Here is a 23,020-nt window from a genome sequence, read left to right as displayed (position 1 = left end):
TTTTCATAGATATGAATATATGTTCAGGAAAAAAAATGCGGTGTGTTTGTGTGTGTATGTGTATGTTTAATATAAGGCATTAACAAAATACTTTATAAATACTTTAAAAAGGTATTTGTGTGAGGTTAAATTGAGTAAATGTACTGTGGGGATCCGCATTGTACAAACCCACACTAAAAAGTACCCTGGTCAACAGTTGTTGATGATGTTAATAAAAGTCATGCAGCAGTAGCTATCACTGAGCGAGCTCTACCTCTTTACTGGTAGTTTTTCTTTTTATTATGCATAAATAAGATGTACAGACCTGGTTCCAGTTAGTTTTGCCTCCCAGAGGAATCTTCAACATACTAAGTTGTAAACAGCAAACAAAAAATAATTACATAAATAAACAAAAACAAAACCTTCAATAAAATAAAAAACAAACCTGCTGTATTGAATGTTGAATTTATGTTAGAAGTATACAGTAAAAAAAAAAAAAAATCAATAATAATAATAACAATAATAATAATAATATTAAAGCAGCTTTTGTATATGTGGGCTACTTTTGTTCTAGTATGCATCTGTTCATGTTAAATTAACATTATACTAAAACAATCAACTTTCTATTTAATATGTGTTTGTACTGAATATGAGATGAAAGTGCAATAAATCCCATAACCATCAACTTATGCTAGCAATGTATAGTAATACAAACAGTTCTTCAATGTGAAATTTGTATTGCCTTCTTAGGATCATTGAGCGATTATTACAACATTGCTATAATGCTGTTACAGTGCAGAGCGAACTTACAATACCATTCCAGAGCATTTATATGGAAGAAAGAACACACACTCACTCACACACACACACACACACACACACACACACACACACACACACACACACACACACATATCTGTTTAGTTGAGAGCCTGACAGAATACTGTGTCTAGGCATTTGTCACTGTGTCTGGTAATTCCTTTCAGAGCTATACAGTAGCACTAAGTGAAATCAATGGCCAAACAATCTAACACAATTGGTCACATATTGATAGAATTAAACACTGCTGTTAACGTGACTTGTCATTGATCTGGCAAAAAATGGTTCATGTATACTATTGTACTGCCAGAGTTTAAAAAGGATTTCAGTGTTTACAGCAGTTTTACTTTATACTGAATATACAACATAAGAAAGAAAGGTTTATAGATTATTGCAGCACCCGTTTCAGCAAATGCTTCATTAACCCATTCATACCCCTTGCTGCACAGTTTCTGTCGAAAAGGACGCTGTCTTAGATTTGGCAATGAATAAACATCCCAGTACCTTCAGTCCTTAATGATCTTAACAGTGAACACGCCTCTACCTTCAGTGCTTCATGATCTTAACATATATTATGACATTTTTATGCCTTTGCTTTCCATTTAACAACCCTTTTTGGTAATTTCACAAACTTCTGTAGACATAAATCCTGTAATGTTTAATATTGCAACATTTCTGGTCTACATAATATCACCAGAGGGTCTGATTTGGTTATGCAAAAAAAAAAAAAAAAAAAAAACATTGGACACACAGTTCATCTGTGAAGAATGCTTAAAATACACAAGCAATGCTTTGGACTCGGTCAAAACAAAGATAAAATAAATACACCTAATGTGAAAGGAGCAACCTCAGATAATACCTTGGCTATCAAAGTGATTTAGATTGTGGCATGAACCTCTGTGATTTACATACTTTGTAATTGAAAAGGTGAACAAGTTGGTTGTAACCAAATGATGTGTTCTGGTTGTTGTTTGAACCCAATATAGATATGACATTTCTGTAGCACTAAGGGAAATTTCCCTGACCTTCGAATGGATAAACCTTTACTGGTGTCAAGCCTTGGTATCGAGTAATCCTTTCATTCTCTTTCATTTTCTGAAGCGTAGATATTTTGAAGCCATTATGATTGAAGGGTCCCCAGACTGCTGCATTATTAGTGTGGCTGAAAAAATGTCCAAATGGCTTAGTATTTGAACACCAGCTAACAAAACCAAATCTGCTTTCTTGATTCTTCTGATGATAATGCACGCTACCTTTTTACAGCAAGTTATTGTTCAGGAATCATCATAAATTGTGTTGTACATAGAACAGCCTTTCGCACTCAAGCAATATTATCTTTTCATAAACAAAATGCCTTCAACACTGGCCGTGGATGATACAGCAAACCCCTACACAGTACACATGAGTACACACGTTCTGCACCATTTGTAATTGTGAAACAGCTTGGAGCATTGGATCATTTTGATGCCAATAAAAGCCATTTGCTGTCATCAAATCGTTTTACGAATTGGCTAAAGTGTACAGAAATGGCACAAAACGGGACTCCCGTCACTGTACTGCCACTGTTGTGAGCCAGTAAATCCACTTTTAATAATGGAGAAAAAAAGCACAATGTGCCAGAATAGCACAGTTATAACCTATCTTTAGAAAGCTTTAGTGCTAACAGACAGTGTTGCATTGCTGACTCCTGTGGTGGGACAGGATAAGAGATACAAAGCTCTTAAACCACTCTTCCAAATAGATCTAATCCATGAGCACAGCTACCGCTCGCATAGCCTCCACCAGTTGCATGTGTAAATGTAACTGGATAAGACACAGAGATGAAGGTCCGAATTTATAAAGCACATTGAATTTACCAACGTGCCAACTCTCAGCTTTTCAGGGGTGTCCCAAGGCTGTCTGCTGAACACATTAAAACTGTATCAACTCTCCTATACAATACATTTTAAGTCCAAGCTTAATGATCCTGAAAATATCTCTCATGACATTACTTAATTGATTTGCACATTCGCACCGGCAGCGCACTTTTGTACTCCCAAAGCCGTCTGGTCCTGTAAGGTAGTCACAAATCAAATGCTTTTTTTCTGAGCAGCAGCAGGAACATTGGACACCATGTAAAAAATGCATAACTCAACTAGGAAAATAGAAGCCTTGAAAAGCTGATGCAAATAGCTTTCACATTACATTGCCTGTGTTATTGCAGAGAATGCTTATTGTGCCAGTCTTCAGGGACAACCCCTTTCAAAAGATTTCAATTTCAATAAACAGACTATGCACTTTCACATATACAATTAAGTCATATGTAATGAAATGAATGTAAACTCCCTGGACATTTCTTTGTTCTTTTTTAATTTTGTAAATAATATTAAGAGAGGTACTTGGGAAATGTGCTTATGCATTTATTTATTATTGATTTTTTTTTGGTTTGGTTTGTTTTTTATTTTACCTGTTATTGCAAAGCCAATCAAAGTGACTTTGAATTTCTTTCATAGTGATAAAGCACAGAGAGACTTTACTGCACACTCTCACATCCAGTTAGAAATATATTATTAATGGCACAGTTAAATAAAATATATTTACACATATTATTTCTAAAAGTTGTTGCTATGCATATAACAGAAAGGTATTAATTCCCTTATAAATATTTAGAAAGCATGTCTCTACAGAAGACAGCATAACGCACAGATTTTTGCAGTGCTGGCTTAGTTTTGACATTTCCTGACAATAAAATAAATAAATAAATAAAGCAATGTCCATGTCAACAGGGCACACGAAATATAAGCAATTACAGTGTTCTTTTTTATGTTTATAGGTGGCAGTCAAAATTTCAGACAGCCAATCGCAAGTGTTTCAAATTAAAGATATATGTTTCATTTATAGCATATACTGACTACAGACACAACAGTAAACTATTTTCTGTTTTGGCCGCTACTGTAGAACAGAATACTGTTGTATTTATATGCAGTCCTTGTGCAGTCTGGATGGTATGCAAATCCTACTTGGTTAAAAAATTATACTGGATAATAATACTAGTAAGATTACTACTACTACAACGCCATGCCCTCCACTGGTACAACCATATCAAGTCTCCCAGGAGTGAAGAAACCTCTTGGCATGTAGGGTCCCGCTGACATAGCGGACTCCACTGCAGTCTAAGGATGAAGATGATGATGATGATGACGACGACAATGTTGGTCTCTTTGGATGCAATGATGAAGAGGAGTCCACAGCTGCCAAAAGTTAAAGGAGGAGCGTGTGGCACAGTACGAAGCCAAGAAATCCAAAAAAAGCAGCTCCTATTGCGAAATCCTTCATCCTGCTTGACGTGAAGCCGTGGGACGACGAGACTGACATGGTGAAACTGGAAGCGCGTATCGGGACACGCAGATGGACAGCCTGCTCTGGGGGTCCTCCAAACTGATTTCAGTTGGCTGTGGCATCAAGAATCTGCAGATCCATTGTGTGCTTGAAGATGACAAAGGGTGTAGCCCAGCTGGAAGAACTGATCACTGCTTCCAAAGACCTTGTACAGTCCATAGATGCTGCTGCTTTCAACATGATCTAAACAAATTGAATGACATCATTGTCCGTTCAATAAAGTACTTTGAATTTGGGAAAAAAAAAATACTACTACTACTACTAATAATAATAATAATAATAATAATAATAATAATAATAATAATAATAATAAAAGAATATAGCTAGACTGTCACCAGAATCCCCAAATGTTAATATAGTCTTAAATCTACAGTATATTGTGTTGATGTTGAAAGCAGACAAATATTGCTATTAATAAATGTATTCATTTTCACCTTGGAAATTAGAGTTCATCGAATAAGGCCCTGCTGCCAAAAAGCCAACATCATTTATTGTAAATGAAAGGCCATGGTACAGCAGATGAAAGAAACATACAGTACTTTGGTTGTTAATAAAGGATGTTATGTCCGATCATGTCCTCTGAGGAATATGCAAAAAACATACTAAGCATGCTGTATAGCAGCAGTGTAACAACTTTCCACAATATTTAACAACAGGAAAAAGACAGTGAAAGAAAACCAGTAGATTAAGCTTTTAAATATATTGGAAGGAAATGTGAGTTACTGGTTTTATAGATCTGTTAGTGCCTGACATCACAATAAAGGCTTATTTATGTATATATAGAGGACGCAATTCCATTGAAACATCATTTTAACAGGGCTTTTATTTACTGCAAAATTATACATTCCAATATAAATCAGAGATAATCGATGAGGGGTGGTAAGTAAGAGTTACTTCTTATTTGCTCCAGGATTGCAGTGTCACCTGACAGAGAATGTTGAAAGAGCAGCAATGTGCTGTTAGTATTAATAACTTATATAAAGAGTTCACATAACTCTCCCATACACTAATTGTAATCCAATGGCTTTTAGCAAAAGCTTGAACACTCAAGACAGTTTTCATGTTATTCTGTTGGAGGAATATTCTGAAAGCCAAAGATTAGGATCCAGCTGGCTGTATTCAAGGTGTAATTGTTTTACATTTTTAGGAGTCAAATCATATTTAACCAGAAAGTGGACAAGGTCTGATCTGTTCATGGAACAAGCTAAGTCAAATATATTTTCTCAGACATTTTGTTTGAGGTATGACCCATTTCTTCCGAAGAATGTGTAACAAAAATTATAGGTCACATTCCCACTGGAATGTACTAGCAGCAACTACACTTATAATTTCGCTGAGAGTGTAGATTTCACACTCAGAATGTTAGTGACAAAGAATTTCAAACGTTTAAACCACAGCAGAATCTACATAAACAGATTAAATACGTGAGTATCGGGTTTTCGTCTGTTTTTTCATTTAAATTGAATTACTTATAATATGTTTATAAGTGTTCGGCAGCATCCTCTAATCAAGTTTAGAGTGTATTCTCTTGTGCACTCTTTTGTATGATAGACCCCCTGAAACAGCAAAAAGGGTTCAGGATAAACACACTCGATTAATCACTCACACTCGAAATCTTCTTGATTAAAGGTAGCCACTGAACACTTAGAAACTTGCTTGATATGTTCAATGAAAAGATATACTCCTGTTGCTAAGATGTAGCAACACAATCAAGGAACATGTTTATGCCTGTACCAATTACAATCCAATATTTCCTCCTTTTAACGTCAGGAATCAAAATAACAGCACCCTGACTTTATTATGTGCTTGTATTTGTAAGCTTTGGCTCTCTTGACCTCTATTGTCATATAAAAGTGCCTCATCTTAACTATCTGTCGCTATATGTTATGCGGTATAAGAGTTTGAACTTTCTAATGAAAATGTTTCTTTGTTGGGTGGAACTGATGTAACCCCTATAAAATTATACTTTACTTTGTGATGTTATTTTATTAACAAAAGATGTGAAATTATTGTGTCTTCTTAATGTAACATTATTTAGCGGGTTTCATTCGACTTTATGAAGCAGGATTAGTTAAGTATATAGGGTGATACAAAACTTTTGGCCATAGCTGTATATTTGAGTATACCCAAATCCCTCTCTTGGAACAGTAAAGACCAGGAAGAGACCATTACACTGGCATATGACTGTACCTCCAGTTCGCAAGTCTTTTGGAAGTGACATACCTCCTCAGGTGATACATATTTCACTGAACTTTTTTCTAGCTAGATAAATCTACTTTCCCTGGTGTTTCTAATAGACAGTGTTTATTTGGTCATGGCAGAACATTGCCACAAGGTGCTAATGGGAATGTAAGAAGCAAACAGCCATATTAAAGCATAGTTGGTACATTTATTCATAATAATCCTATTGTCTTTACCACTATCGGTATAGTCAATTTTAGAAACAAAGCATTTCTTTCAAAGGATCATTTATATTGGGACAGATACATTTTTTAAACTATTATTGTTCCTAGCTGAATTTTTCAAGCATATTTCGGTTTTATTATACTGTCAGACTCCAAGTAGAAGAGATGTATAATTTAGAGCAACCTTTGGCTCTGTGTAGCTAAGGGAGGGTTCAGCTGGTCAACATGTCATAATAATACTGTGGACAGTCCAGTTTTTAATAAGTGACCTTTATCACAGGGTTTTAAAGAGCTAACTGCAAACAAAGGGGATGAGATGTGTTATAAGAGATAGTGGTGCTGCTTGAGTGGATCCAGACACAAAGCAGTTTTGGATAGAGATGGAGAGGCACTTAAAGTAATAGTAGTTGTAACATAGTTAAGAAATTACATTTAAAAATTCAGTATTTTTAACATTGCTCTCAGACTCCAGATTTGTTTATATTACACAAATTCAAAGTAAGAGGCATACCTTTTCTTTTAATTTCCACATAGGTCTGCCTGATAAGTATTTGCTGATTTAAGTTTTACAGGTAATGTTTTTCAAGAGCAAAAAGTCCAATAGTCATTTGAAATGCTAACTTTATATTTTCAGTGTTTTGGAAAATCCTTGGACAACACCTAACAACAGAGGTTAAGACTGAAAATTTGGAGCCCTTGAAATCCTGTCTCTCAATCCCTAGATGTGTGTTGCTGTGCAACACCTTCAATGTGCTTTTCCATTGAAAGGCTATAAACAAACAGTATTAGTGGACAATTTTAATATTGTGAGAGAGATAAACTGTTCTGGATAAATCATATACAAATGCTGGCAACATTTCTTTTTTTCTTTTTATTCTTCCTTTTGGTCAATGCTGTTTGTAAGTTGGAATTGGAATGATAAACTATAAATAGAAAATTGTAGCTTTTCACAAGAATTTGAAGAAAATGAAATCTACCTTGTTTTAACTGGCATTTTCCTATTCAAGTAATGAAGTGAATAAAATGCTAGATAGAGACAAAATGGTGTTCCAAATACTTTCTCCCTTCAGCTCCATTCACTACAGCAGTTTCTGGATGTTTTAATTTTGATCGATCGTGGTTAATTTAAAATATTATGGTATTAGATTATTAATTTTGCCCCTAACGATTGTTTTATGCAGAGATGGTTCTAGTAAAATGCATGCGAACCATAACATGAGGTAAATCCCTTAGATTCTTAATTTGTTTTATGAAATGTCAGCAGGTTGAGCACTTTTATTAGTTGGCTTCAAATCAATTTACCTGTAGGCCTTTTGACAGAAAAAACAAACAAGCAAATATATTCCCAAAGCTGTGGCCACTGTCGAGTGCCTAAAGGGGACCATATTACAAATTAATCAGATTTCGTGATTTTCTGCATATCCACTCGGCAAATGTATTCTTTAATTGTTTTGTACAATGTTATTATGATTGACACCAGGCTACAAAAAGAGCAATGAAATGATTACTGTGTAGAAGTCAATCTTATTTGGACTTTTAATATGTGGAGATATTTTTATTTGTCCATTTGCATTATTTATAGTCCTTCCTCCACAGAGAGTTTATTTGGAATTGCCTTTTTTAACTAAGTAAAAACATGGCTTTCAAAATCATAACACAGTGGGTGAATTACAGTGTACAATATTTCAACCACTTGATGTGTCTAACTAGTGGATTTAGCGGGTTTAGTCCACTTGATTGGATTAAAATTAGAACACCTGCTAATCCCGATTACAGCGTACCAGAAGTTAATCATCACAAGTAGATCATCTGCTAAATCAGACTAAACAAGATCTTGATTGCAGCATCGTACCAAATCAGACTCGTGATGATCGTGTTCAACTGGATTAACTTAGTACTTGGAAGGATAAGACTAATTTAGTACGCTTGTTTGTCCTAACATTTATTGCTTAAAATGCCCTCTAAAATGACAAGTACATCTCAAAACTTTATTCTGTACATTTCTTATATCCGTCACGTTTGGGCAGTCAGATCCATGAGAATAAAGTCTCACACAGTCTATATAGGCCCTACATGTTAAATAAACTTTTTAATCCTGTACCTTTGATACCATTTCCAGTTTAACACAATACAATTTAAGTTACTGTGCTTTAACTATAAAGAACTAATGGTCCATTATCACGCAGCTAAACATTTCTGTGCTGTGCAGCAGTGTCGGCAGCTTACATGCAAGTACAGTCAGATCTGTTTGAAATGCGTATGAAAAAGACATGACATTTATTTTTACTTAAATATGTTTAATGTAAAAAAAAAGCATCTTTCTTTTTGTACAGGGATCCATTTATATATTTATCTGACACAGAATTACACATATCGGATTAGTAAAGAAGGGTTTATACAGCTATAATTCTAGAATTGAGATAAAAAAAAAAAATTCAACATCATGTAGTCAAAGAAACTGCAGAAGTCTATAACAGTGGTACAGAGTTTCATGTTAGATTTCGAAATGTCACATTTTTCATTTTGTCGGCTTTTTGTTAAGTATCTGGAAAACTACAAAGTGGTATGTAGTTTAATATACAGTATTAACATAGCATTATTTAACAGGTTTCATTTGACTTTATGAAGCAAAATGTGTTCATTCTATAAGGTGATGAAAAACTTTTGGCCATAGCAACAGTTAAACCAATTACCAGGATCATGTGTTTGGTACGCTGGAATCAGGATTAAGTTAGTACAGATATCTAGGATTTTCTAGTCTGCATTTTAGACAACTTGATATGGACACTAGTACACTGCAACTGACCCAGTAGGTTTACAGTAGGGCACTGTTGAAGCAGTGCTGTAACCAATTCAGTTGGACAGCTCGTTACTTCATCCACAAGTAGGGCATTATGAGCCATTCATTAGTTGGGCCATGAATCGCATACACCTGCCAGTTTCAATGAAACAAATCAAACCAAGCAAATAGTGGGCTGGACACAAGAGATGGAATTAATAGTAAAGCAATCGCCCTAGGCTATGACAGTTGGGCCTATGCTAATAGATTTTGAAACTTAGTATTTAAGTAAAGCATCCTGGATGTAACCAACTATCCAGATTATATGTAAAGAGATCACATAATAATACAAACCATTTGTCTGTATTGTCCTAGGGTCCATAGGGGCTTGGTCTACTGAGAATCGTTGGCGTGTGTAAATGCAAAATGTGTTTTGTTTGAGCAGTGCATTTGGGCAGTTTTAATACAAATTCAACACACATGAAACAGCAATTCTGGCTTGTGTTCTAAAAATCGCAGCCGAACACAAAAAGAACTGTTTTAAAATCAGCTTGCCTGGTATTAGTAACATAATTCCAAGACCTCTTATGTTTTTTAATACGCTGCTGTTGATTGCAGCAGCCGTACGGTTACAAAGGCAGTGTGTTTAGATTAAATATTAAAATGTAACTGTTTTACTGGTTTTATAACAGAGCCGTCCACTGTTTTTAAACTTTAATGTATAGACCTGATTGGATAAATGTTATTTGTTACATTTGTTTAAATAAATCATCCCTATAGAGCAGTGTCCTATGGAGGAGAGCAGCTGTAATTATTATTATTATTATTATTATTATTATTATTATTATTATTATTATTATTATTATTATTATTATTATTATTATTCATTTACACTGTGGTGGAAGTATATAGTAAACTATGTAGTATTACTTCCTCAAGTTTATACACTGATCAGTTAAGAAATACACTGTAATAGTATACCAAAATTACTAAATACTAAAGTGTAGTACTGTACACTGTTTACTCTTTGTATTTGTTTTAGACTTTCCCTCCTTTCCACTCATTTCAAGCCACTGTGTATTTATCTGTTCGTTGTGGTCTGTAAATTATGAAATCCTAGATATGCAGTTTGCTCATGTATTTTTGCTTTTAGCTTTTTTTTTTTGTTTTGTTTTTTTTTTAAATGAAATACATTTACACTTTAGCGCTGCACTGGGCTGTTTCTGTCAGTCCTGCTGAGTTCCAGGCTAGCCTGAAGTTCAGATGCATAACGTGCACTCCATTTAGAGCTCACTGGTCAAGTAGTAGTCTTATAATTATTATTATTATTATTATTATTATTATTATTATTATTATTATTATTATTATTATTATTTGAAAGTGCTAAGTAAATTGTGAACTGTGGTAGATTTAGCAAACAAGACTACTTTTTTACATCTCTAGCAAAGGATGGTTGCTATAACTGTATTTAGCCAGTTCAATACTTGCCAAACTGGATTTTTGTTGTCTTCCTGACCTATAGGCCCAGAAGTGTTGAATCAGCAAAGTACACATTCTGTTACACCAGCTATACATAAAAAAAAATCTATTTGTTTAAACACACATCATCAGTAAATTAACCTGCATATTCAAAACAAGGATTTACAGTGACCAGGACTCAGCTCATTCCTCATATCCTGCCAGCGACAGAAAAAAGTAAAGGACAAACTTTCAGGATCTTCATCTAATGCTGTTGGACACAGATATTGGTGAAGGTATACAAATGAACTGAAAAGTTAATTGGAACAGCACATTTTGTGTCCCTTCTTAATGTAGGTGCAGGTAGTGGAGGAACAGTGGCATCTCTTATACTTCATTTAAGGTTCAGGCATTTACAAAAGTGTAAATCCAATTTTAAGTATGAATCCCCAACACCATACAAAACTAGACATCCCAATTAAAAAACTACATCCCGCCAAATACAGAATAGAAAACATGTATGTACTTTAAAATGGGATAAATGCACACATTTAATCCACACAACATTATATATACACATACGTAAATGACCAGAGTGAAAAAGGTTACTTTGTCTGCATGTGAAATCTCCCAGGCGGATCCCTTGGGGCTGTGTTTTGTCGCACGCTCATTACTGTTTCAGTATTTAAGATATACGCTGTCATCCTTCACAGTATTGTAGGGTTAACAAATTTGAATAATTGTTGTTCATTATACCAGCCAGAGCTACTAGAGCCTTGCGCGCTGCGCACTCATGTATGTAAATTGATGTTTAATGTGCCCTGAATTTGTTCCGCTGATGTTATTCAGCTTTAGTTTCAGCTTTGTCACTTTGTCATATATCTCCCTCAATGAGCCGGACAGGCTGAATGAAGCAGTAATTTATGCATTTGATGAGTGATCTATGCGCTTGAGTTATTGATAAAGCACTTACGCATATCATTTGCAGCTTGATGTTATGTGACGTCACGCTGTGGTAATATGCTGGTTCCCCAGGCAGTGGTATTAAGCTGGAGCTTCCCTTTTCTTTCTCTTCAGGGGCCAGAGGGAACACAGTGCAGTTGGAAACTGGCAGCAGCGTAGCTGACCAGCATCAGCCAAGCCAATCACACCCAGCCTTTCCTGTCGGCCCACAGGTTGGTATACCTCACTTAAATAAGTAGAATAGGAGGGAGGTTAGTTGTTTTAATTGGGAATGTAGCTTGAGAACCCTGTCGTTGTTTAATTTTACTGAAGCTCATGCTCTACACCCTCTACAAGTTATACTTAGAATTATTTGAGCCTTTATTAATAGACTACATTATAGTAAAATTAATTGTGTCTACATAATTAACATATTTTGAAGTGCAAAGGCTAATTTTCTGAGAAGAATTAAACAATTTTAATTGTAAAGATTGTGAAAGATTGTGAAAGAAAAACTTACAGTAAGTAACAGATAAAGGATATATAAAAAAATATGAATTTAACTATAACTATAATCTGTTTAAAAGTTTTGTTTCCAGAAAGTAAAATAAACACAACACTACTTTCTTTTAATTAAATACAGTACTAAAAATAAGTATTTCAATTTTGAAAGATATGCTATTGTTAGAAATCTCTTTAAAAGTATAAATGCTGCTTGATATATTGTTTGTCTCAACAGTAAAATGCTGCAGAGAGAATGCCTTAATCTTTAAAGCTCATTGATTTTGAAGTTCAACACTCGAAGAATAAACATGTGGAAAACTGCATAATTAATTGGTCCTTTGTAGGCCTGAGAGAGTCATTTTGAACAAAATGTTAAACACAGTAGCACAAGTAATCTATATAACAGGCTAAGTTTAAGGGGAAAAGCTATTTATCAGCACAAGCTCGCCTTGAGTTTTGAAGGAAGCAAGTGACTCAGCATTGATGTTATTGGTAAACACCTAACTGGAGGAGGAGGCATGAGATAAAACTGCCGGGTTAGTGTAAATCCTGAAAATCAGAAGCTGTGGTTCTTCACACTGTGATTCAGGGACCACGTGATGTAAACATCTCTGCTATAAACTATTTCTACACACCCAAACCATGTATCTGTAGGACAGCAGTTAACACTGCATTTTAATAAACAAACTGCCTGTACCCCCTAGGAATATCCTGTTTGCAGTGTATCCCTTGAAGATTATGTAGGTGTTTTCTAAGATTGTAAGAGAGTAATATTTGTGTTAAGTTTGTATTATTTTGGGGGTCCCCCAGGTGGCTACCCTGGTATAAGCCTGACTGTGTGGTGTGCAGGGTGAGTCATACAATCAGGGGAGTGCAGGTTCGCATCCTGGCTGTGCAAAGTCATTAGTGAAGGGCCCATGCTGGTAATTTCTGCTAGAAAATACCCACTTTGGAAAATGTTTAGAACCACTGATCTAAAACATTTACCTACTGTAAATAAGATTATGTTTTTAAATAAATGCTTTCATTTAATGGTTAATAAATAGATCAAGTTTTTGTGCATTATTTGTCAAAAAAAGAAATTTTGGTTTTTGAAGGGCTCATCAAAACTTTTAAATCTGTAGTGCTCACCTTTTTTTATTTATTTATTATTATTATTATTATTATTATTATTATTATTATTATTATTATTATTATTATTATTATTATGTGGATTTATAAAGGATGATACAAATGGCACTTCACTAACAGCAAGTGTCTCTGGGCCACCTGGAAAGAGTGACAACAGCTGCTGGTTTGCAACATCTTTCCAAATGCAAAGCTGTGAACAATGTGTCACGTTACCAGGTCAATATAATTAGACACAGTTTGTAGTAGTCATAGCCTTCTACTCACATATTTATTAAAGACACATGAAACCTGATTTCAGCCAATCACTGGGGATATTTTCAAAGCTTTTCCTCCAGTCTCTATTTTTATATTTTGAAAGGAGGCAAATCCATAACAGTGTTACAGAACGAGAAGCAATAACTGAGAAAGTGCTTCAGAGACCTCTACAAAATAATTAGACTGGGGGAAACAGGGTAATATCAATCAATCACTATTTATTTTATATCGTGACTTTCATAGTGGACCACCATCACAAAGCGCTTTACAAGATAGTGAAGAAAAATGCATAATACATTAAATACAAGGTACATATTTAATAGAACATTAACTATAGTGAAATACAAGGTATATATCTAATAGCACATTAAATAAACTGTAAAAAGCGATGCAAATACATTAAATAAAGGCATTATACATTAAATACAAGGCTAGGATGTGAATTATAAACATTATGGATGCATTTGTCATACAGAATCATACAAATAAGAGTGAAAAACCTGAAATAGCAATTTAGGCAACAGCTAATAACAGATATCAGGCTTGAAGAGCATTGGAAGCAAGAGAGAACAAATGGTTCTTGAGAGTTGATTTGAAGCAAGCAACTGTGGGAGCTAAACACACTAAAGCTGAGAAAGAGTTCCACAGAGAGTCGGGGCCATGAAGCTAATAGAGCGCTCTACCAGTGTGGTGCACTTTTGCTTGGTTATAACAAGCAAGCCAGAGTCAGAGGACCTCTGCTTTTGCGTGCAGGGACATAGCGGGTCAGTAGGTTGGAGAGATACTCTGGACCTATGTAATGAAGGGCCTTGTAGGCAAGCAGGAGAATTTTGAAAGTAATCCTGAACTTTACAGGTAGCCAGTGCAGCTGGGCAAGATTGGGTAATGTGATCATGTTTTTTGCATCTGGTAAGGATCCTAGCAGTGACATTTTGAACCAACTGCAATTGATTTATGGTGCATGACTGAAGACCATCATCGAGAGAGTTGCAGTAGTCGAGAGGAGATGAATGCATGACAGAGTATTGAGAGCAATATTGAGATTCTTGAGTTGAGTTTTTGATCCTACTAGAAGTTGTTCAGATTTGTTAAACATGTACATACTGTGCAGCATGAATATGCATGTAGTTATGTACAGTATTGTTATGTTATAAACCTAGCGTACCATCATACAGCAATGAGGTTCCAAGTAGGTTTCAGTGTACAGTAGTTTGAAGCTGACTAATACAAACTGGTACAAAAAGACTTGTAAAATAGCATTAATACCCACTGCAGTAGACATTACCTTTCATTCGACTCAGAACACCTATTGGTACTGTCATCACTGTCTGATACAGTATCTACAAGGTAAGGTTCACTGCATTGGATTATTGTTTTGGTATATCACTGATGATTTTCATTATTAGTGTTTTTATGTGGTTGCCTGTTTCCATTAAGAGATCCATTAAGATCGTTAAGTTCCCAATTCTTTATCATTACTTGTCTGACTCTTAAACCAGTTTTAGAAATGCTGTTTCTTTTTTACAAGTTTTCCTGATTATGAATATCTGAAGGATATTGCAGCCCGGTAAAACTATGCTGTTCTCCGATATAGAAAGGTGTGTCTTGTTTTGAGAGTTTTGAATTTCAATGTATGCAGTAAGTGCCTTGTCAAGGTCAGCCACTTTATGCTGGTAAACCACTGAGCTTTTTATTTATCAAAGGCAATTGAGTTTTTTGTTTTTTTTTCCACCCCATAAATGCATTTGTCATACTGTGATAAGCAAATGTATTTTACATTCTAGTGTTCATGTGTTTTATTGTTTTCAACATTGCCCAAAACAATAGAATTTACTTTAGACATAAATGAATTCTAGACCATCTTTACCATATAGGCAACCTTTGTTATGCTATACAGTAGATGGCCAGTGATTCATTCCTCAGGCTTTTTATTAATAATAAAAAAAGAGTAAAAACAAATCCACTTACAGGGCTTATCACAAATATGTGGATTTATCTCTTGTAGGAAAGCTTAAACATCCCAAATAATCCCAGGCTGGTCACTTTATTGATGTCATGCAGCATTATGAGTGTATAGGATCTGTTTAATGAACAGGAAGCCTACTGAAAGATCTCCTGGGGTCTAAAGAGCAACTGGAGTTTCCAATCATCGCTGCCAGCTTGTATGCTGTGTACATGTATCGTGGCTGATTCTGCCAGAAATGTTGTGTTAGAAGAATAACAGAGATCCATCCAGCCACGAATGTGGGAAGCATTCTGGGGCTGGTTTATGTTTTGTTATTTCCATTTTTATCTGTTGCCATTTTCCATTTTGATGATGATCATTAAAATTCACATACTACAGTTCCAGAACTACAAAATGATATCACAAAAGTCAACCCGGATAATAGTAGTACTGTATTTCATGTTAGATTTCAAAATTGTGACATTTTTCAGTTGTCAGTTTTTTGTTATGTATATGGAAAACTACAAAACGGTATGTAATTCAATATGTTAACGGAACATTAATCAGCAGGTTTTATTCGACTTTATGAAGCAAAATTAGTTAATTACTTAATTCTTGATGCAAAACTTGTGGCCATAGCTGTAAATACCTGGAGTTGAAATAGAAAGTTTAGTTTGAGCTGACTTCAGTATTCCCCACTATGTATTTTCTATTGTTGACAATACACTAAACAAACAATTCTAAACAAACCTGTCTTCTTTTTCTAAAAGCATATCTTTGATCTGACATTTGTCTCAAATACCAATAAGTGAGTTAGGTAATATTAGAGCTTTAGTATTGTGATAAATAGTGGGAAATACTTTTCATCTCATGTGCAGTAACTGAAGGGATCAACACCTTTTTCATCCACTTGTACATCATTCATAAATATTCAAATGTTGTACAAAATTATTTGCATAACGTAGTGTAGCTTATAGAATTATTTGTAAAATGAATACCAATCACAATATACATCTGTCATTCATACATGTACAATATTTTAGTAAATTGTGTTCCTTCATTTATAGTGTTTTGATAGAAACAGCAGATCAGATTCATGCGTTTCCAATGTAAATATAGATTTGTGTAGTGCCAGGCAGCAGCAAATCACTAAAACTGCAACATCAGACGGCAGAAACATATACAACCAGAATGATTGCAAACATCTTAAAAAGGCAAGTAAACTGTAAATACTTATGTTTATACTGCTGTTTTTAATTAACATTATCACCAGTGAACAAGCTTGCCCTGTCACTTCCTGAATACATTAAAGCGAACACGGCTTCGACTTGCCATGCAAAATACAAGCAGATAGCTGACAAATGCAGTTAAAGACGTTTCAATTCCACTGCTATTCTGAGAAATTTCCAGCCGGTGCCCTGGGCCATGGGGCAGGCATGCACGAATGCACGGATAATAAAATGTCCTCATCTGCAAAGGTGACTAAAGAGTGCAGAAATGTAAAAGGAGGAAGACGCTGGGATTTATTTATCTATTTATTTATTTTTGGGAAAAATAATGAACACAACAGGCTATTAAGGTGCAATATATAGTCTAAAACTAGGACAATGGTAGTCAATATGAGTGCAATATATAGTCTGAAACTAGGTTGATGCAGGCCTTTCCAGCTCGCAAGAATTATTGTTGCACATAACAAAGTTATGGACTATTTCTTTCATCCCTAAGTTAGAACTCAGTGTATTCCCGTTCCATACAGCCTCACTAACACTGGCTCATTGTTTACAGATCTGCCCTATTTATTTGAATGGGCTTTCCCTGATGCCCCAGTGTGATTTATGATGAATGGTTTAACGTATACAGTTGTTAATAATTGCATAGGAATGCAGCCCTCCTTTTCCATAGGCGCAAATCTTGTTCTAAGGGTTGATCGGGTTCTGAGGCTGTCAGTCTATACCAGTTTAGGCAGCATTGTATGACTGACTTTGGATGGCGCTAATAGTGCTCAGCATCTGAACTGTGATCCCCGTGGCCTTTTTTTGTCAAGGTAGAGTGTGCCTATCAGACTGATGGGCCAATTTCATCCTCTTAATACAAATCACATGTTGTTATGGCTCTTTAAGTTATGTTTATGACTCTTTATGCTTTAAATGTCTGGCAAATTTAGCTTATTTTGAGTCTACTGAGACTTGAATTCAGGGACGTCCTAAATGTGAATAAATACGGAATATGTACCAAAAAGCAGAAAGCTAGGGAGCGGTATGCGTTGTGTTTTAAACCCTACAGCCCGTTCAATAATACCATACTGTGGTTTACTCAAATGTCAAGCTATTATTTTTGATCCTTTCCGTTCACAGTTTTTTGTTTTGATTTTCCTTGTAGTCGTTGTTGGCAGCACAACAGTTGGCATCAGCTGTGGCAGGGGTGATGCCCGGGGGAGCTCCAGGCCTCAATCAGCCAATCCTCATTCCCTTCAACATGGCCGGGCAGCTGGGCGGGCAGCAGGGGCTAGTGCTGACACTGCCCACCGCCAACCTGGCCAACATCCAAGGCCTGGTGGCAGCAGCAGCAGCTGGAGGCATTATGACGTTACCACTCCAAAACCTTCAAGGTAAGGCACAAACCCAGAACATCAAGGTTTGAACCAGCATGTCATCTTACAATGGGAGATTTTTGTTTTTAGATCATGGTGGAAGCCCAGATTACTTTCTGCCACATAAGTAATTAAAAGGGCTATGCTTATGATACATGAAAATTGGAATAACTTTCTACTTCAGCTTTGACTAGAACTTACTTCCATTAAGGACCTGACGCAAAAGCAGTGTTATGTTGGCACCGCTCAAATTATGTATGAAAGTTTAACAAAGATGTATGATCTGTTGCCTGTCATACCATTTTCTAAGCACAGCAGGCTACTTTAGCTCTATGGACAATTGAACATAATTTCTGTTAAACCTGTAATTACTGTGTATCTGACACTATACATTATACTGTACACTGTGTGTTTGCACTTCATTATCTTCACTGGTGCCCAGACCAGTCAAAATAGATTTATATTGTAAAGGTTTTTGCTTTCATGAGGTCAACTATCTGGATTGGAGGAACATTTTCCAAATATTCAATTGTAAGATATTTAAGATATTTGAACTCCAGACCTGCTTAGATGTCTATAATAGCTCAAGGGGCTTGCTTCTCCACCCGTAAATGAAGTCCTGTTATTATAGTTCAGTCTTTTACTTCAGCATGCTAAACAGATTCACATGTTTACTGCTGTTTTCTCTGTTTTAAAGTGTATTCTTCTTGTTTCCACCAGCTTGTCTGTCTCAATGGCTATTTTTTTAATTCCAGGTTTTTAATGCTGTATGTTTTCTTTTCATCACAGTTGTAAATGTTTTTCATTTTAATGTTTAAAATATTGTCTCTCTTATACCATTAGATTAAGCTGAAGGACCTGTCAGTCATAAATCTTAGATGAAGATGATAAACCAGTGCCAAAACATTTGCTTGTATGAGTTTGGAGAGTGCATGTAAAGCAGGAGATTGAAGATTAAAATAATGCCAGAACAGCATACAGTAAAAGAAAATATAACAAAGTTAGGAAAATAGACCTTTCAGAGCAGAAGGGTGAGAAAACTTTAATGGACAAGCATGCATAAATAAAATCTCCATTCTGAAGTCCAGTGAGTAATCACTAGCTTAATAAATACTATCATATATTCAGAGTCACTCTTTTCTGCACACAGAGCTGTATCTTCCCAGGCCTGGATAATGTGCCTCCTTGGCTTATGCTGTCAAAACTTTTTTGCGTGCAAAGGTATTTGAATGGCAGTGCCAGAGGAGAGGTTTCTTCTGTGGCTCTGTGCTTTTTAGCCATTGATTTTTTGTTTTAAACTGCTTTGGGAAAACTATTTTCTGTCCGTAACAGTGAAGTTACTTTTATATACCAGGACCATTTCTCTGGCAACATCTTGCTCAACCTTGGCCCACTGTGTATTTTTGTTCAACAACAGACTAACATTCTTCTTCAACAAAATAATTGTACTCACTGGTTAAGGTGCATCAAACCAAAAAATGAACATGCTGTTGTATTTTCAGCCATTTCATTTGCCAATGGAATTGAAATCTACTTAATCTATTAGTAATTACTATTACTGTCTGATTTCGACAGACAGTAATAATAAGGATTTGTATAATGATATGTAATTCGTGTAAGATTTAACGTTTTAAGAAGTACTTAATTATGCAAGGCTGTATGATTCCTACTGCAAAATGAGTTTGTCACATCCATAAGATATAAAAATACCTTTAAGGTGTATTTGGACCTCGCTGTGCTGTTTCCTGGATCACTTAAAAAAATCACTTTCAGGGCGTTTTCGGAAATATGAACTGCGTCGATGTGTCCTGACGCTTGGTGGCACTGTTACATCTCTGCATGCAGTCTCGGAATAAGCATCCTGATTTGTTCCAGTCAGGTAGAGCATGATGTACCCTAATAAAAGTCAATGGATGTAGCTATTCATTGTTTTCACTCGAGTTTCCTCAAGCTTACCTTTGCACACAGTAACTGTGGCTGCAGTCTGCCCAGAGTCACGAGCAGCAGATGTTTAACATAGATGTTTATCCTGATGACACCAATTGCAATATAAACTCTTGCTGGCAATATATGCAATCAGTGGTGCAATTTATGAATGAAATTAGTGGTCTGTCAGTTTTAGACATGTGTTATTTTTATATGTGTAAATACCATACAACATCATTTAACATTTTTTCATAAAATGTCTACTACTGCGGTGATTGCATACAGTAAATGAAATACCAAAAGCGCTCTGGTTGGGAGTTGAGTGTTCGGTTGTCATCTTCTGCCATGTTCCTAACCAGAAGCCTTGTCATTTTGAACTGTCATGCCAGTATTTTGCGTATATGCATTTTAGTCATTCATTCATTATTTATGTTACTGTAATGTAAATATAATGAGACATTTGTAAAATGGTACCACAGTGGTAACATTTGCATACAGTAAAACCACCAATTATCCACAGAGCAAAAATAGAGACAATAGTTCACCAAAAACCTGCCAAAACAAGTGCTAAAACACAGAAACAACAAATATGCCTTTTGAAATAAAGTGCAGTATATAACAATGGTTAAGTAATTTTCATTAATAAAATGTATTGTGATCTAATCAGAATCTCACCACCATTAACTCCATTCTGGTGTTTCAATGTGATGATGATAAGCAAGGAGACATTAACAAGAGTGATGTTAAGCGAGTTTGACTAGTGTGTTTATCAGTGTGAATATCTCATATAATATAAACTGTTGGTATTATAACAGGCCCCCAAGTGTATTTATAGTTTCTTTATAGTTTTGTCTTTGACAAGCATATATTCAAGACTTTCATTTTTCAAAGCTGCTCTTCTCCAATCTAGTGTGCATTTTTAAAGTAGGATTCTTTTATTGTCTCTAAAGTCCTAACATAAATAAATATACCTCAGTCCTTACTTCCTTACTTACATCTCAAAATCTGCATTCTGCCTAATCATATTTAATGTGGTGCAGATTATGTGTGTTCTTATTCTTTTTGTATTCCTCTTCAAGAGACATGAAATAGCTTTCAGAATCAACATAAAAGCAATGCCCCACTTATGTATTGTAATGAGTACCAATGTCAAGATGATGTTTCAGTTAAAGTGCACTTTTCTGAGTATTGTACTTCTGTAACGGGCTAAGGCATGACAAAGATTATGGAAATCATTCTCTTCATTACAGCACAGATAACCGATTCCCAGGGGAACATCAAAATATCTCCATGCTACCTAATAGATGTCTGGCTGAATCATTTTCATTCTACCATATCCTTCATAAAAAGTCAATTTAGCATCTGCTTTTAACAAATGCATGACCTTTTACAAATCATTAATTTAAAGTTACTCTGCATAATGTAGGTTTTTAAAAATACATTGTTTTATTTTTAATTTCATTGGCAAACCTACATGAACACCCCCACACACTCACTTCAGGTATTTGACAATTAACAATGATTAATTAAAGATGTATAATCTATTAAAATAAGTAGGAAATCTACACACTGTAATTGTGTGATATATCCACTATGTTATAATTAAGCAAGGTTGTGCTTTTCAGTCTATGTACAAACATCGCAAGCACAAACAAGAGAGGAAAAAAAAAAGATGCTTCGACAGAAGAACGAAAAAAAACTGTCAATCCACCAGGACATATTTAGGGTAATAACAGTCCTGTATTCTCCTAACAACCGTTTTAGTTTTATTTCAACACATTTAAAGCCCATTTGTTTGTGGTTTCATTCAAAATGGTTTCAGCAATATGTCTTCAGCATTAGAATTAAATTATTTAAGTTTGCTGCGCTTGTAAGATAACTCGCAGGGGAGAAAGTTGTATTAAATAAATAATAGAGATAAAATGTGTACCCTCATACATTTCAAAGCTAAAGCAACTCACTGTACAATGGAATAGCAGCACAGAGACGCAGAGCTGTAATTTGATTGATTTGTTTTGACAGCAGCCAAATAATTGAGAGTGAAAGGTGCCGGTGCAGATGAAATATTGTATGAACCAGATTTCTTAGGCAAACCCAGCAGCAACAGTCGCTAGGTTTTCATTTTCCTCTGATACCCCACCGACACGGAGTACCAGTTTATCATGTACTTTATGTGAACAGTACTTTACTAGCCAGACAGACATTTGGGAATACAGAGTGATTAACTATGACAGAATGTTAAAGGTGAAAATGTAATAACATCTAAATATATGTTAAGAAATGCAGACTTTTTTGTATTAAAATTTAGTTAGTCAGTAAGCGTACTGTAAGTAGGCAGAAAAGCCTTGTGGAAGTGTTCAGGCAAACGTGATTTAAATGAACATTGCAATTTGTTAAAACTCATAGGCCTATATAAACTCCACTGGTAGTCTCAGCCAGGTAGCGCCTCCAATTACTTGCAATAGAGGCCTCTAAATTGGGTTTTTAAATATTAAAACTATCATTGGAATTTTATACAAAAATGTGTACAAAAAACATATTTAACACATTTTGACAATGTATTAATACAGTATATGTTGCATTTACTCTGTCAAGCCAGGCATTTAACCAAACAACAATAAAAGACTCAAAGGCGTCAGTGTTCAGTTATCTGGACAACTGGCTCATTTGTGCCCAGACTCCAGCACAGGCAGAGGCCCACACAGAACCGCCACCTTCAACCGTTGGGCCTTGCGGTGAATCAAGAGCCAACTCATGCCTTCTCTGACAGCCTCCTATCTAGAAGTGTGCTTGGACTCCAGGTCCATGCTGTCCACTTTGTCGGACAGAAGTGCAGAGAATAGCCGCCTGTTGAGAGCTGTTTCAGCTCAAGAGCGCTGACAGTAGTGATATTCCAGAGGCTTCTGGCC

General features: G+C 35.5%; 1 protein-coding gene and 1 pseudogene across 1 annotated transcript in view; both read left to right on the top strand.

Moving 5' to 3' along the window:
• The window catches only part of LOC121307818 (POU domain, class 6, transcription factor 2-like), a 114,314-nt gene that overhangs the window by 18,746 nt on the left and 72,548 nt on the right, over positions 1 to 23,020 (top strand). The window contains exons 2-3 of the mRNA XM_041240105.1: positions 11,896 to 11,993; positions 17,975 to 18,203. Of these exons, the coding sequence (XP_041096039.1) occupies positions 11,896 to 11,993; positions 17,975 to 18,203 (327 nt within the window). The remainder of the gene's footprint in view (positions 1 to 11,895; positions 11,994 to 17,974; positions 18,204 to 23,020) is intronic.
• On the top strand, positions 3,856 to 4,363 carry LOC121307596 (annotated as a pseudogene).

Source organism: Polyodon spathula, chromosome 3 (genome assembly GCF_017654505.1).
Source record: "Polyodon spathula isolate WHYD16114869_AA chromosome 3, ASM1765450v1, whole genome shotgun sequence".
In the NCBI taxonomy this organism is placed as follows: domain Eukaryota; kingdom Metazoa; phylum Chordata; class Actinopteri; order Acipenseriformes; family Polyodontidae; genus Polyodon; species Polyodon spathula.
The sequence above is the reverse complement of the archived record's forward strand: the minus strand, read 5'-3'. Positions and strand labels throughout refer to the sequence as shown.